Raw genomic sequence first — 15,656 nt, 5'->3', positions numbered from 1 at the left:
GAGTTGGTGACAACCAAACAGAACAACTATCATATGACAAACGTAAAAATAACCGTTACACATTAGTTATTAGTTAGAGCTACCAACACCATTACTTAGTGGCGGCCCTAAACAAAACTGTTCTAAACTGAGTGGTAGAGAGGGTAGTTGAGGAGAGGTTGAAGAGACGCAGGAACCAAATGAAACATCTTCTCACATTAATGTGTTACTTGCTTCCTTTCCAGATTGCAACCTGAAATGAATTGAATCATGCAGATGAAGTTGTTGGGCCACTCGATGCTATCAAGAATGTTTAATGTAACAAGACTAACCCAAAAATGAGTTTTTGCTGGATTAAGAGTATTTCATTTTTCAAACTATAACTTTTTTCTTTATTTCTTTTCATTTAGAAATTGATATTTTGAAATATATTTGTTACATTTGGATCCTCGCCTTCCGAATGAAACTGAGTGAACCAATTATTTTATAAATCTAGATTACTTTAAGGTATGGTTCAACACTATTATTCTTTTATATATATATATATATATATATATATATATATATATAGACACACACTTTTGTGTATGGATGTCAAAATAAATCTGAATTTTGAGTTAATTCGATTCCCTACATATTTGAGCCGGATTAGATTGAAAATAGTTTTGCTTATGGAAGAAAACAATCTAAACGTACCTAATATACAAATTAAAGAAGTCTGAGTTGAATTATTAGCATTTTAATATTCTAAAACATAAATAAATTATACAATATTCCCCTTTTAAATATCTAATTATTTGAATCACTTAAATATTTAATTTATTTGAATACTTTTGTTTACTAATATTTAATATTTGAATTGAATTTGTATTAGTTACTGAATATTAAAAACCATGGAGGTGTAAAAAAGAAAACAAACATTGATTTTGAATGGGAAACACCATGGAGGAAACACTATTGTCGGGAAACAAAAGCTATTTTATCTTCAAAAGCATCTCACCATTAAAGGAAATGGAGGTGTAGGGGATGAAATTGGTGAGTAGTGGCGCTGTGCAGAGAACATACGGAGAAGAAGTGGAAGATGAAGTGATTTATTTTAGGTTTTTTATTAAATTTTTCATTAAGGGTGATGAAGTCATTTCAATAAGACTATGAGGTGCAGGAAGAAAATAATGGGACTGCAGAGAGAAGCAGCCTTTTCGAAACTGTTAAGATCTAGGACCCATCAATAAAAGGGGGTCCAATCTTTTTAAGAAATTATATAATTATATTTTTTTATATATTTTCATGTTAGTTTACGAATAAATTGAATTGTTTTTTTATTTAGTATTCCTTTTAAATTAAAATAGTATTTGTTGTTAAAAACATATAACTAGGTAAGACGATAGTTTTTATCAATGTTAGTTTGATATTGAGTGATTTTTTTTCAGTTCCTATTAATGGATGTTGATTTATGATAAAATATTTCAAATTTTTAGGTTTTTAATAAGATAAGAAATAATTAATAGGTATTGAGTTATGATAACATAAAAATAATTAAATAAACATCTTATTGCCGATGGTGTAGAGGTGATAATGGTGAAGGAATATAACAATACTATTCTTGGTAAGAGGTGAAAGTTGTATTTTCTCTTTCTCATTTATCATAACTTTACACATTTTTATAACCTTCCTATAATAATAGATGGAAAAAGTAACATTATTCATGAAATTTCTCTTCTCATCTTCACATATTAGTTTCTTAATATTTTGTAAGTTATGATTCTTAATATTTTATAAGTTATGATTTAGATGTTGGTTATAGGTCAAGAATCTGGTCGATTCATTTCGAAAACTAATTGGCCAAATCTGATAAAGATGTTTGACATTCACAGTAAGATAGGTAAAACTTATTTCGCTAAAAACAATAATTGAGTATGATGTGTGATGACATTAATTGGTACCAATGCAGTTGATCGGAACAATTTTAATAATGAATGCAATTAAAGAATACGAATTTATAATTTATTATTATGAATTTTAGTAAAATTTGTGATCATTATTTATTCTGATATGATGTGGTGGTGGAAGATTGGTTTCATGTGTATCCATTCCTCACAATACTTGAACCCAACCAAACCAAACAACACAACAACATAAAGCTCTTCTTATATTGTATAAATATTTAAAAAGCATTAAAAGTAAAGTATAAGCTCGAATAGAAAGTCACAAGAAAACTATTTTAAAAGTGATAAAATCAATGCTTAATGTTGGATAAAAAAATATTCGGAAATTATTTCAAAAAACATTAAAAGTATCTCGAGTGAAACTACTTTAAAAGTGTTTAACCAAGATATACAAGTCCAGATAAAAACATACCTACGAACTTCTTCGGATGACTACATATCAATAAGTTAAGTATTTGGTAATTGATTATCATAAAGAGATGTGTAATTTTTTTCTTAGTTTAAACCTTTTTTTCTTAAATTGATTTTTTTTGTCGAGCAAGGTTTTAATAAGTTAAATTATTCTAAATTCGTATACATCCAATAAAGTTTCTCAATCAAACTTTTCTTGTAATTTTTAAAAAATATTTTCACCTAATATTTATGAAATTTATTGCAGTTCCTCTAGATTTCTTATACCACGAACGATGTCACTTCATTGATTAATGTTGAGGTTCCTATGGTATGTCGAACCTGCATTACTCTTATTTGTTTTATCACAATTGAATTCCACTAGGTTGATGGGGTTATGCACCAATTTTGCTTTTGACAAATTATTCTCATTCAACCTTTAAATTTAAGTCAATTTCACAAAGAAGATATGAGAGGGAGAGTAGACAAATCTTGGTTTGAGTATCATCAAAGGTGGATAGCTTATTGGAATGACCAACACACTTGGCTCATTCAAGATACTTTGTTCACGAGTAACGACCATTTGCGTGGCACAATGCCTTAAATGCAATGGTACATTAGTCGTACAATTCGCTACATATCACCTCGTGAACCTGATGACAATTAATGTAAGTTTAATTTCTAAAAGATTGACTCATGTACTTCTTTTTTATTTATGACTAATTTCCATTCTCTTACCATAATATGACATTCCATTAGAGCTTCAACCTCGATATCAAGATATTGTGTTTTCTTCCTATAGTCAACAAGTTCATGAGCACATAGTTGGTCAGTCTAGTTTATATGGTTTGCATTAAACTTCGATGTCCACAAACATGGATCATCAACAAAACATGTTTTTTCAATCACCATCCCAAAGTGTTTCATTCACATATAACATTTTCTCTAGTCAATTAGATATTTTTTCTAGTCCACTAAATATGTTCGAAACTTTTGTACTCTCACCCTAGTTTGCATTCAATCCCACATCATCCATGGAATACTATCATCCTACAATGTCATCCCAAGCCTCAATTGGTCAAGGTGACAATATTGATAATGAAGACAACAATGATGATAATTATCAGTTGCCACCTCCATCCTCACATCATAGCTAACAACTGAAGCCTAGAAGACAAACATGAGTCCACGTTGTGGGACTTCATCTCACAGATGAATTCTCTACCACTATATTACCAATGAGTAAAAAATATTTGTATTAAGATTATACGTGTAACTTTGTTATTATTCTAATTTCAATAATGAACTTATTATTATTATGAAGTATCTTTCACCAATTCACAACTAATTAAGAATTAAATCTGTAAAACCAAAGTCAAGAAATTTCTTTGAATTATTTCAAAACTAAAGTCGCCAATCTTTCTCATGACTTCAACTAAACATATTTCTAAAATTTCATTAACACTAAGTCTCCAATGTAGCTTACATCTTTAGTTCAATTATTTTAAAGTTGAAGTCACCAACCAGTGTCAAGACTTTAGATTTTAAAGTTGAAGTCGTGAACCATTCTCACGACTTTAGTTCAAAAATTATTGTAGGTTGAAGTCACCAACCTCATGTACGACTTTAGTTAGGAGAAGTTGTCAAAAACTTTCCTCACTTTAGTGAAATTGAATTTAGATTGAAGTTTCCAATCCTATATTATTTGAATGTCATTTTAAACAAAAGTCATCTTACTTTGCTTTGAAGTTAATTTAAGATTAATTAAATTTAATCTTTGGAAAAGTCAACGTACACAAAAACTAATTCAAAATTATTAAAAAATTATACATGCATTTCATGACTTCTTTAAAACGAGATCTGACTTAACTCTTTCCGTAATTATAATTTAAAATGAGATTCAGATCCACAATTTCAAAAATAAATTAATAATTTATATATTTACCACCTTTTGCATGTTAACTTGAGGAGACATGTCAAATTCTTAATTGAAATCCAATCTTGGAATGGAATGAGACATGAGATTCAAAATATAAAAGAAGAAATGAAATAATTCAATAACTATTATTATCATTTATTAACTAATAAAAATAAAGAAAATCAACATTGTATATTAAATATTATTTAATACATATAAAAAATAATGTAGTCTCATCGTATATATTTACTTGGTAAGTTATTTTTTACTTTTAAATCAAAGTCATATATAGTAAATAAGGTATGTTTTCTTTTCATCTAATTATTCTTAAATCACACATTTCAATGGTCCAATGTGCAACACAATTTATCTCTCGTCATCTACTTAAATAGTGTATCTTCCCCTTAAACTCCGCCACTTATTTACGGGTTCTACAGGCTTATTCATTATTTTGACTTGAATGTCTTTCTACTAATTCAGGAGGATCCCTACACCATTCCACATTTCTCCTTACATCCCCAAATTTCTTATACAAAAACTATCCTTTATATTTTAAAAAAATCTTATACCCCATTGTTTTTCTTCAACAAATTTCGAAATCCGTTAAAGAAAAAATCTTTAAACGGATTTTGAAATTCGTTGAAGGATTTTTCAAGTATTTAACAAATTTTGAAATTCGTTGAAATTTTTGAAAAATATTCAACGGATTTTAAAATTCGTTGATGGATTTTTTTCTTCAACGGATTTTGAAATCCGAAAGATATTACTCCTACCAAACTCCCCACGACCCATTACACATAATAGGATGACTTTTCAACCTAGCTAGACTTTTCCTAGAGATGAACTTCCTTTCTACTAAAACTTTTCCACTTTTCTAAATTTTCATTTTCCCATCCCAAAACAAACGCGGTCACATTTACCCATTCACAACACACTTTTATTCTCTCAAAAGTCTAATTCTCCTTCCTTTACTCTCATAAAACGCGTTCAAAACGATGGATCTTGATTTCCGTGTACGGATATTAAGATCCGTTAAAGCCTAAACGGATCTCTTATATTCGTTGATTTGTAGGATAAAATGGGAATGTGGAGGTGAAGTAATTTAGCTACTTTGTTTCACTTTAAAAAGGTTTGAGTGTGTTTTCAATCAAATTTAGAAAGATTTTTATTTTCAAAATTTTATAATATTCTTTTATTCTCTCAAGATTAAAAAGAAAAAGTTATTTTAGTCAATAAATATTAAATTGAAGAAAAAAAATGATTTTTTAAGATTTAAAGTTTAACTTTTTAAAATTTAAAACTAATTTAGTCTCTTAAATTAAATGTTTTGAAATTAATACTATGATTTTATTTTGACGAACGATCTTTAAAAAAATTGAAGGATAAAACCTAAAATGACCCCTTTGAAACACTAAAACCATAGCTAAAAAAATAACTGCGAAACCAAAAGCTTTGTTTGAGATGTAAAAACAGAGACTTGGCTTTTGATTTGGAAATATGAGCAAATCTCTGGCTTTTGTTGCTACAGCCATTTCGACAAGGTTCCGCGTTCCTCTTCCTCAAATTCAATACCGTTTCTACTGTTCTTCACCCTCTCATCCTTCATCCAACAAGCTCTTTGTTGGAGGTCCCTCTCTCTCTCTCTCTCTCTCTCTCTCTCTCTCTCTGTGTGTTATGCTCATTCCTTTGTTTTTATTGAGTGAGGTTCTTTCAGGGTTGTCATGGTCAGTGGACGAGAAGTCGCTCAAAGACGCTTTCTCTTCTTTCGGAGACGTCACCGAAGGTAATATGCGCCTTAACGTTTTTCTAGGTCTTTGTCTTTTACCCATGTTTCTGATATGAAGCTACGTGTTCGACGTTTTGTCTCACTGAAGTCTTGTTGCGAGCGTTGGGACTTATGTTATGGCTGTCTAAAAGTGTAATTTTTATACATATCAAATTTAATAGCATGTTTAAACGGGATTGAGGGGTCATGCTGTTTCATGCTCATAAGACTCTGATATCATCATATAATTTCTCTCTGCTCCCTCCTTTTCATTCCACCATTCCAGAATCACCGTAGATGTTTTAGTTTCTGGTTGCCTTGCCTTGTGGCTTCCCAAATCGCAGGCAAAAGCGGATAACTTGCTAACCACACTTTGAAACCTTGATTCTCTTTATACCTGTGATTACTTCTACTTTTGATCCATTATTTTTTTTCTTTTGGCTCTGTTCAGTTTTTCCTTCCTTGTTATTTTATTTCATCTGCATTTGGTCAATTTCTTTTTCTCTTCTCACAAATTTGGCATACTGTCATGTAAGATGCACTTGTGATGAGCTCGCGTTCACCCAAGTGAATGGGACAAAAAGATCATACATGCATACATACATGTTAACACGTGCACCAAAATTCTAATGTCTGCTTTTTTAATCTGCCCCTTTGTAAAATTAATTTGGAGAGAAAGTTTAACTCAATTTGTTTGTATTATTCTCATCAATCAGTGATGTACTGGCATATGGGTTTGTGTGCAGGGGAAAAATTAGTAACTAACCAATTCTAGTAATGGACAGCTAGATTCAATTAATAAACTAATTCCCTCCTTTTCCCCGTTTCCGTTTTTCATCATGTAATACCCCGCTAGCGGAGGACTGGTAAATATTGACCATTCCCAGCTTAGAAACCTACTGATGGTAGGTAATATGGACGGAGATTCTTGTAGAAGACATGAGCAGTCTGATCACCGGTAGAAATGGAGATAAAATTCATGAGGATTGCAATATGTTTCTCCGGAAGGATGTGACTGTCATCATCTGTTTGGCGCATTCATCAAATACCGGGTTTGCAGGAAAGCAGTGTGTACATTTACTGTCGCTGCATTGAACAGGTTGCTTGACACAAGTGACATGTAGAGGAGATAATGTAACAACTGCAGTTTGTAGGTGACGGGCAAGAGCGCGATACTGTGTCATTGATGAAGAACGAGCTATAGTTGGTCTTGTAGACCGCCAACACAAGAAAGATTCTCCCAAGAAGAAGCAGCAGCCTGTAACCGAGGCATGAGCATGTAGTAGGAGTGTACATGGTATGGATTGGGATGGGTTAACTTATGTTCTTACTCGGCCCCAAGTTTTAATAGGGTTATTTTTGAAAACCCAACCTGATCAAGACAAAACAATATTTAGGACAAGACCTGGTTATTGAAAAACACATTTTAGATCTCTCGGTCGCTCCTCATCTTCTTTATGTTTATTGAAAAGTACATTATAAATTGTGTCATCTGGAATGAAAAATTTGTGTTTTTGATTGTGCAATCCATAATGCATTTTTTGTATTCCAGATTATACATTTTGGAATGTATTTTTTGTATTACGAATCGTGCAACCCAGAATACATTTTTTATTTTTGTATTTTAGACGGTGTAATCTGGAATGTATTTTTTGTATTTTGGACTAAACCTGGAACTAAAAATGAAATTCCTAAACTAGAAGGTAAATTTGGAATTTTAAAGTTTATGGGGTGCCAGTTGAAACTATGGAGGTGCAGGAAGAAGCTGCCCCCGTCAGGAGTCCCTTTGGGCCAGCCTGAGTTAGTGGGATGGGCCAGACACCCCTAGTATCCAGAAATCCACCCAATTTGCATCACATAAATGCAATGTCTGCAAGGAAGAGGAATGCGGAAAGAAGAGGCCCTTTCCATGTATACCCTTCCAGTATTTTGAAATGTGTGTTGCCTTGATGTGAGATCCCAGCCAACAATGATCTAAGTGATAGAGTCCTTGGTCAAGCTCGCCAAACCAATCATCCTCAGTTGTAAGTCCTGAATTGGACTTGCATTTTCAGCAAATAAAAATCTGCTATGTGCTTATTTTGCAAGCTGTGATATTGACACCACGTTAAAATAAAACTGTAGCTGGCACAATTAACCCATCCTCAGGAACAAATTGCTGAAATTTTCACATCACCAGCAGATCCAGCGTTAAAAACATCATCATTTGTCATTTTAATTGACATGGTAGGAATGCTATTGTATGGACAAAGATAAAAGAAAGACACACTTGCTCAGTCCAGTCAACATTATCTTTATCAGATAGACAAATGAGGACCTGGCTGGTATCTGTAGATGCAGCAACCCAAGGATATAAGCTGTGTCTCTTTGAACTGCTATAAACTTAGTTTACTAGATGTCCTTCATTTTAGACATGTATTAAAGGTCACAATAGGTGTCCGAAGTATAGATTGTTTGATTCTTATCCTATGAGTAGGTCAAGAGAAAGACCAAAAAGGTGCTGGAGGAAGTCAAGGGAGATCTTTGGCTAAATAATATTTTTGAAGCTTTAGTTATTAATCGGAGCAACTGTAGTGTGATATGTAGTCAATCTGTTACTTCCAGATATCTTATGTTCATTGAAATAATCTGTGCCTGGCAAAAAAGTTTGCTTGAAAGCATACATTTCTCGTCCAATTTCTGTAACTCTCACCAAATTTCCTTGATTGAATCTCTCTTAAAGTTCCCTCCACGCATCGTAGGCAAGATCAGCGTAAACTATAATTTCAAAAATTGAAGGTGATACAAATTCCAAGATCCAGGAGATTACCAAATTGTTGCATCTCTTCCAGAGGTCATAAATCTGATCAAACTTATCTAACATTTGAATGCTTCTGTCAACAAATTTGAGTTGGTTCTTCGGAATCAGCAAACATATAATTGAAGGAGCACAATTATTGTAATTTCCACCTGTTAGCGGAGGACAATCTAGAGTCTCTGCATAGTAGGATTTTCATTCTAATGAACAAAATTGGGACTGGTTGGTTTGACTAGGGTTTATAGCAATTGAATTGGAATTATTTTGGCTCGAGTTGTTGTTCAAACTCCTTTGATTGGTTCTTGGTATGGAAAAGTTGAATGCGGTGGCAACAAAGCTCAAGAGAAATCCAATTTAGAGAGAAGTTGAACTCAATTGATTTGTATCATTCTCATTATGGGGTTGAGTTAAGCCCCGTGTCCAATTTTTAAGATAGTATTAAAGCCTATCATAGATCTGTTATTGGACCACCTTCCTTTGCCACCTTCCAAGGTAGTAGCCGTAAGTGTGATGGGAATTTTGAAAGCCACCTTAATTGTAGTCACCCCTATTCTGCCGTAGGTTTGGCCTCTTCGGGATTGCCTTAATTGCAATCTCAAAAGAGGTGGATTAGTCCCGCATCAACTGGAGCAATGGACTTACTGTCCTAGAGACAGAAGTCCCTATAACACATACAATGCATCAATGCACTAGCCGTCCTAGAGACAAAAGTTTCCCACAGAGAGTATTCTCTGTCCTCAAACTACAAATAATTCTCCACTCCCGATTACACAAACTTCTGTAATTTATAACAATAAATAATGGGATTAGAATTCAGTTATGGTATCTATATAAAGAAGTTACATTTGGTATCAATAAATAAAGGGGTTATTATTTTTTAAAAAACCACTTTTGGTAACTATTTTTTATTGTATAACAGAAGAAATGTGGACACGGTGCAACAAGGCCCTATGTTTCCCCTAGTATATATATATACTCCAAATACATTATTTTCACAAATAACTGTCATCCAACATTTTCTAATATAAAACTTATTTTGTTCACATAATCCTAAAATTTCTAATAAACTACTGTTTTCTAATTTCCTGGGCCCTAAACTTGAGTAAAAAAATTAAGGAGGTATGAACTGCTTCGAAACCCAAAGGTTGTGCCGTGTAAAATCTTAGGAGCAAATTTGCTTACACAAAAGAGAAACTCGGGCAACAGGACGTGGAAGATTGTTCAACGATGAATTACACAATTGGGAACAAAGTTGATGAGCTTTTCTGCGAGTCTGATGATGAAAATAAGCTAAGCTTAGGTTTGACATTGTGTATATCGAGAGCTTTTAGTTGTCTTTTAGCTGTTCTTTGAACATGTTATGGACCTCATATTTTTTCCATCATCTGATTTGTTCCTTTTCAGTATACAACTTTGGTATCCTTAATCTGTTACTGTCTTGATCTTCTCTAAATTATTGGAGACCTTTTCTTGTAGTGAGGATAGTGTATGATAAAGACAGTGGCAGGTCTAGAGGCTTTGGATTTGTCATTTTTTCAAATGAAGATGATGCAAAATGTGCAAAGGAAGCAATGGATGGAAAGGTCAGACATAAAGAATACCATATATTATTTCCTGTTGAAATTCCTTCTGAAGGTGATGTTTTCTTTACAGGCACTGTTGGGGAGACCATTGAGGATAAATATTGCACTTGAGAAGGCCCGAGGTGTACCTGTTGTAGTTCCTCGACTTTCAGATATTGGACATTTGAACAGGCGCTAAATTTAATTTGCCTCACTAAATCCATGTAGGTAACATCATATCTATTGTTAGCTGATGACTACGAAATTTGTATTGATTATCGTGATTAGCAGTCAGCAGAAAATGAAATTTACAAGCAACTGGAAAAAATCAATTCCTTAAATCTGAGCAAAAGTAATGTGTTAAATTCAACTTATTTTACAGAAACATTTGCATATTTTTGTTAGAATCATGAGTGCTTTTTGAGAAATGAAAACGATTTAGCTAAGATAAGATAAAATTTATAAGGTTTAATTACGTTTAGTTTCTCAAATTTGGACTTGATTCTTTTAGTCTTTCAAATTGAAAGAAAAAACGTTTATTTGTCTCTTAAATTAAGTTAAATATAATTTTAGCTCCTAAACATTAACTTTGGTGGAAAAAAAACTTAAATTTTATTTTTTTTAATAATTTTGGGAGATTAATTTTAAAAAAAGAATTATAAAACTGAAATAAGAATATTCCTAAATTTTAAGGAATATAAAACATAATTACATATGCAAGTGGGTTTTTGAGTAAAGTTTTTTCTACTACTCTATCGTGAGTCCAAATTCTCTATTAAATATTTTGATACCATTCTCTACTAAACATTAAAAATACATTGATATTAGTACTTAAATTTTTTTAATATATTTTAAAACATTAAAAAGTGTCTATTTCAAAAGTATAGCAGATGGATGGTTTTCCACCGTTACCACTTTTCTACAACCCCTTTCTACAACTTACTCTCTCTCTCTCTTATTTTACATTTTTAAAGCAATAAAACCAAATTTTTCATTAAGGTAAAAGATTTGTTATATACTTTTTTAAATAACTTTTTTTCACAAAAGTTAATATTTTTTACTTTATTATTTGTTTCCTCTACATTAAAAAATTGTTAAAATAACTTTATTATTAGCTTCAAAGTTAAACAGAATGGTCCTCTGCGTGCTCTTCTTTACAAAGTTATGCTCCACTTTATAATTTGTATAGATTTTTAAATTATACAAATAAGCTAAATTTTCTCTACATCCTATAATTAAATAAAATAAATATTAAATGGCCAAACAAATTATATTAAAATTTAGAATTGTTTTCTTTATGCTTTAGCTTTAAGACCTTAGTACATTATATATGTGCAGAAGGAGTGTTACTTCCTCCCCCACCACCACAAGGTGTTCCTGCACCTCTTCATTCTTGTTTTGCCTTTTATAATATTTAATTTTTTGTGATTAAAAATTTTAACTTTATAATTTATACACTAAAACAGATGTATATGTCAAAGAACAGATATCAACATCTGCATATCTACATCTGTTCAAGCATAAAGATTACATATGTCACTATCTAGAAAAACTGTAACCACGAGCTCATAAAAGCTTTGGATCCCGAAATCACATTCCCAACATAGAAGAAGAAGAAGCTGAGAAGGGAAAAGTAGCAAAGCAGAGATTTTGATAACAAGGGAAAAAGCTTAAACTCAATCGTAACATAGAAGAAGAAAATAGGTAAGGATGGTGGAGGAGAAAGGTTCTCACAATGAAGGTGTGCAATGTAGATAGACGTCTGTTGGTATGTTTTCTAGTGAAGATGGTATTGTGGTGAAAGGAATGGAGCTTATAAGAAGAGAGGATTCTGTTATTGAAAAATAAAAAGAAAAAGAAAGAGAAGAGTTAGAAAGAGTATTTAATTGGTCTCTGGAAGTTGTAGATGTAATGAAAATAAAAGGAAACTTTGCATGATGTGGCTTGTTTATGGGAATGTCATGGAGAAAATAAAGAGCAGAATTGAGTTGTAGTGTGGTTTAGGAAAGAAGAGGAGTGAGTGGCTTGAGGAGTTATATTTGAACGAGAAAGAGAGAATTTTAGTGCGGATGGTTATGAACTAGAGTATGGTTTGGAGGGAGGTTGGAGATGAAGAAGTGGTGGTTGGGTTGGAGGTCACGGTTGGAATGGAAAAGAAAAATAAATAAAAATGAGAAGTAGAATGTTGGAACTTTGGAAAGAGGAATGGTATGTGAGGAAGGAAGGGGTTATGTGAGGGTGTGGGGTGTGGGGGGTACTGGTGCAGTAAAAAAGGGAATGGGAATAGGGTTTTAAATTAAAATAGGTAAAAGTAAAAAATAAATATTTGCATAAGGTTAGTTTTGAAAATAAGAAAAATTAGGGAGGTGTAGGGAGCATTGTGTAGTGGTGGAAGGAGTTATTGTGTAGTGGTGGAAGGAGTAACACTCCTGAAGAATATACATTATAATCAATGTTGTCAAAATTTGAATAAGATGTTTTCTTTTGTAGAGCTACATTATATAAGAACGAAATTATCATGCCTTCAAGATTTAGGGAGAAGAATTATGTCAATAGATTTTTTTATTACAAATTGAGTATTTAAACAAGGTATTTTTTTTTTATATCAAGAGACTTGTATAATAAAGATGGTTTTTTTTTTTATATAAAGAGACTTATATAATAAAGGTGTTTAAAATATTCGATATGGACAAATCACATTTTTTATGCACTTCATTGGTTGTGAGGCTCTTAGATGTTAATAAATGTCCTTTTAGGCCTCAAGAAAATAATGAAGAACTTTTTAGTCTAGAAGTACCATATCTTAGTGTTATAGAAACACTAATATATCTTGCTAATTATACTTGACCTAATATAGTATTTGTTATACATTTGTTAAACAATATATAGTTCTTCCCTTATAATAAGACATTGGATTGAACTAAAACATATACTTCATTACCTTAAGGATATTATGAATATAAGATTATTTTATCAAAATGATTCAAAATTATATCTAATGGGTTATGTAGATGCATGTTATTTATCATATCCACACAATGACTTATCAGAAACACGATATTTGTTCACATGTGGTGGCACAATGGTTTCATGGCGGTTTGTGAAACAAATCATAACAACAACATCGTCAAATCATACAAAAAGTTTTGCATTACATGAGTTAAGTTATGAATGTGTTTGGTTAAAGTCTATAATTCAATATGTGCAACATATTTGTGGTCTATCTTCAAAAAAAGAAATCAACGACCATATATGAAGACAATAGTACATTGTTCAATTGAAAGGGTGATATAGAGATCCAAAAGATTCGTTTTTATGAAAATCTAGCATATCTATTTACAAAGTTTTTGCCAAAGAAAACTTTTGAGCAATTGGTCCACAAGGTTGGACTCCATCGTCTTAGTGATATAAGTTTATATAAGAGGAAAAATATAATATGTGATGAACAATATTGCATTAAAAAATGAAGAATGATGTACTCTTTTTCCTTTATTAAATTTTTATCCCAAATGATTTTTCTTACTAATAAGATTTTAATGAGATATATTCTCCAATCAGTCACCCTAAGAAAATATTATCAATTCATTTATTACATTAATCATATGATCGATTAATTTGTTTCAATTAATCATATGATTGATTTAACTATTTGAATTAAAATCATCAAATAGTATCTTTAAATTATAAATAAAACTTTTTCTCTAATTAATAAAAATAAGTCTTCGTTATCTTTTATTCTCTTTTCTTCTCTATGTTAAAAAGCTTTATTTTATAACATGTTAGTTATTACATTATTAATAACTTTCTACAAAATACATTTTTGGTTTAATTGCTTCCTTTGTCCCTTAAAAAAGTTTCATTGTCATCCTCACGTGGTGTAAAAGTTTCATTGTCGTCCTCACGTGGTGTAAAAGTGTCAATTGAATCCAAAGATAGAAAAAATTTGTGTCAAAGTAGTCATTTTTCCTATATATCTGTGTCTTCCTTTCATACAATCAAGTACAGATATTCATTTTACCTTATCCAATTTAAGGCTTTTCATAACTCCAGAGAAGTGACATATGAAAGGAAGACACAGAAATATAGGAAAAATGACTACTTTGACACAAATTTTTTCTATGTTTGGATCCAATTGACACTTTTATACCACGTGAGGACGACAATGAAACTTTTTTAAAAATGAGGATGAATTTGACACAATTCAACCAAACTGGGGACAAAGGAAGCAATTAAACCTACATTTTTTTATCAATTTAACGGTTGAATTGTAACTATATATTATATTTACTTTTATATGCAAATTATAAGAAAAATAAATAATTATACATTGACTCACTTTATATAACGGTTATCAAATAATTTTGTATTGATTTAAAATTTTTAAATATATTTTAGTTGAAAGAAACTTTCAATTTAATTGTGAATTAAAACTTACTGAAAGTTGTAATAGTTGCTATAAATGGCATGTGATATTTCTCATGTTAGATAATCATCTTTTCAAATAATTATTTTTCTTAAAGCTAAGCTATAGAAACTGTTTAAAACAGGGTTGTGATTTACGTTCTTTGTGGTTCACGTTAAGCACAAAAATGAGTCAAGTTTGTGATTAATAATTAGTTAGGTGAGTGTTCTTTACTACAATTTATACAAAAATTGGTTATTTGTTGGGTTACACTTTAGACTAACACATGGGACACTCTATTTATCACATCTAATCTCATCAAAACCTAACAATTTAATAGGTTTGACATCTGGTTGAGAATAAAAAATTTGTTTAAAATACAAAAAATTATAACCATTAACACTTGAAAATTATAATTCAAATATTAAAAATTAATCACAATTCAAACGTCTCACCAAAAAATTACGTGCATGTAATTTTCGCTTCCGATGCTTCATGAAAAAAAGAGTTAACATGTTTCTATCTATCTTTTCTCTTTGCTCTGCCTTTCATGCTTAGAAATTGGATAGAAATAATCATTACAAAGCTCTATGATTGCACTAAAGCCACTCCCACAGATATTGTGTGATTGCGTGAAGGAAATTAAAAAGGAAACAAGTCAAAAGTTAAACAAATTATTGTGTGTGGTAAGTTTTTTTTTCTCTTTCTCTTTGAGATGAGAAATTGCGTAAAGCTAGCTCTAGCTTCACAGCGAAATGTTTAGCTGAGGAATAGCAGGTGATGTTTTCAATCAAACTCTTTTGTTGAGCATCTTACATCAAAGGGGCCACAGTATAAGTTGTATTAAATTATGAGATGAATTATAGAGAAAAATCAATAATTTATTAATTAGGAGAA

The 15,656-nt window shown here is 31.3% G+C and overlaps 1 protein-coding gene across 1 annotated transcript; it reads left to right on the top strand.

Moving 5' to 3' along the window:
* The first annotated feature begins 5,651 nt into the window (after nucleotides 1-5,651).
* Nucleotides 5,652-10,731, top strand: LOC124826706 (glycine-rich RNA-binding protein 4, mitochondrial-like). The gene is made up of 4 exons (XM_047299612.2): nucleotides 5,652-5,860; nucleotides 5,948-6,016; nucleotides 10,272-10,378; nucleotides 10,449-10,731. The coding sequence occupies exons 1-4, from the start codon at nucleotides 5,731-5,733 to the stop codon at nucleotides 10,554-10,556; spliced, it is 414 nt and encodes a 137-aa protein (XP_047155568.1). The 5' UTR covers nucleotides 5,652-5,730; the 3' UTR covers nucleotides 10,557-10,731.
* The last annotated feature ends 4,925 nt before the right edge of the window (nucleotides 10,732-15,656 follow it).

The sequence above is a fragment of the Vigna umbellata genome, chromosome 1 (assembly GCF_029865625.1).
Source record: "Vigna umbellata cultivar VRB3 chromosome 1, Vumbellata_1.0, whole genome shotgun sequence".
Lineage (NCBI taxonomy): Eukaryota > Viridiplantae > Streptophyta > Magnoliopsida > Fabales > Fabaceae > Vigna > Vigna umbellata.
The sequence above is the reverse complement of the archived record's forward strand: the minus strand, read 5'-3'. Positions and strand labels throughout refer to the sequence as shown.

Coding starts and splice junctions, on each gene's coding strand:
- LOC124826706 (XM_047299612.2), top strand. CDS start 5,731: ATGAGCAAATCTCTGGCTTTTGTTGCTACAGCCATTTCGACAAGGTTC. Junction 5,861..5,947: donor CAACAAGCTCTTTGTTGGAG/GTCCCTCTCTCT, acceptor AGGTTCTTTCAG/GGTTGTCATGGTCAGTGGAC. Junction 10,379..10,448: donor AGGAAGCAATGGATGGAAAG/GTCAGACATAAA, acceptor TTTTCTTTACAG/GCACTGTTGGGGAGACCATT.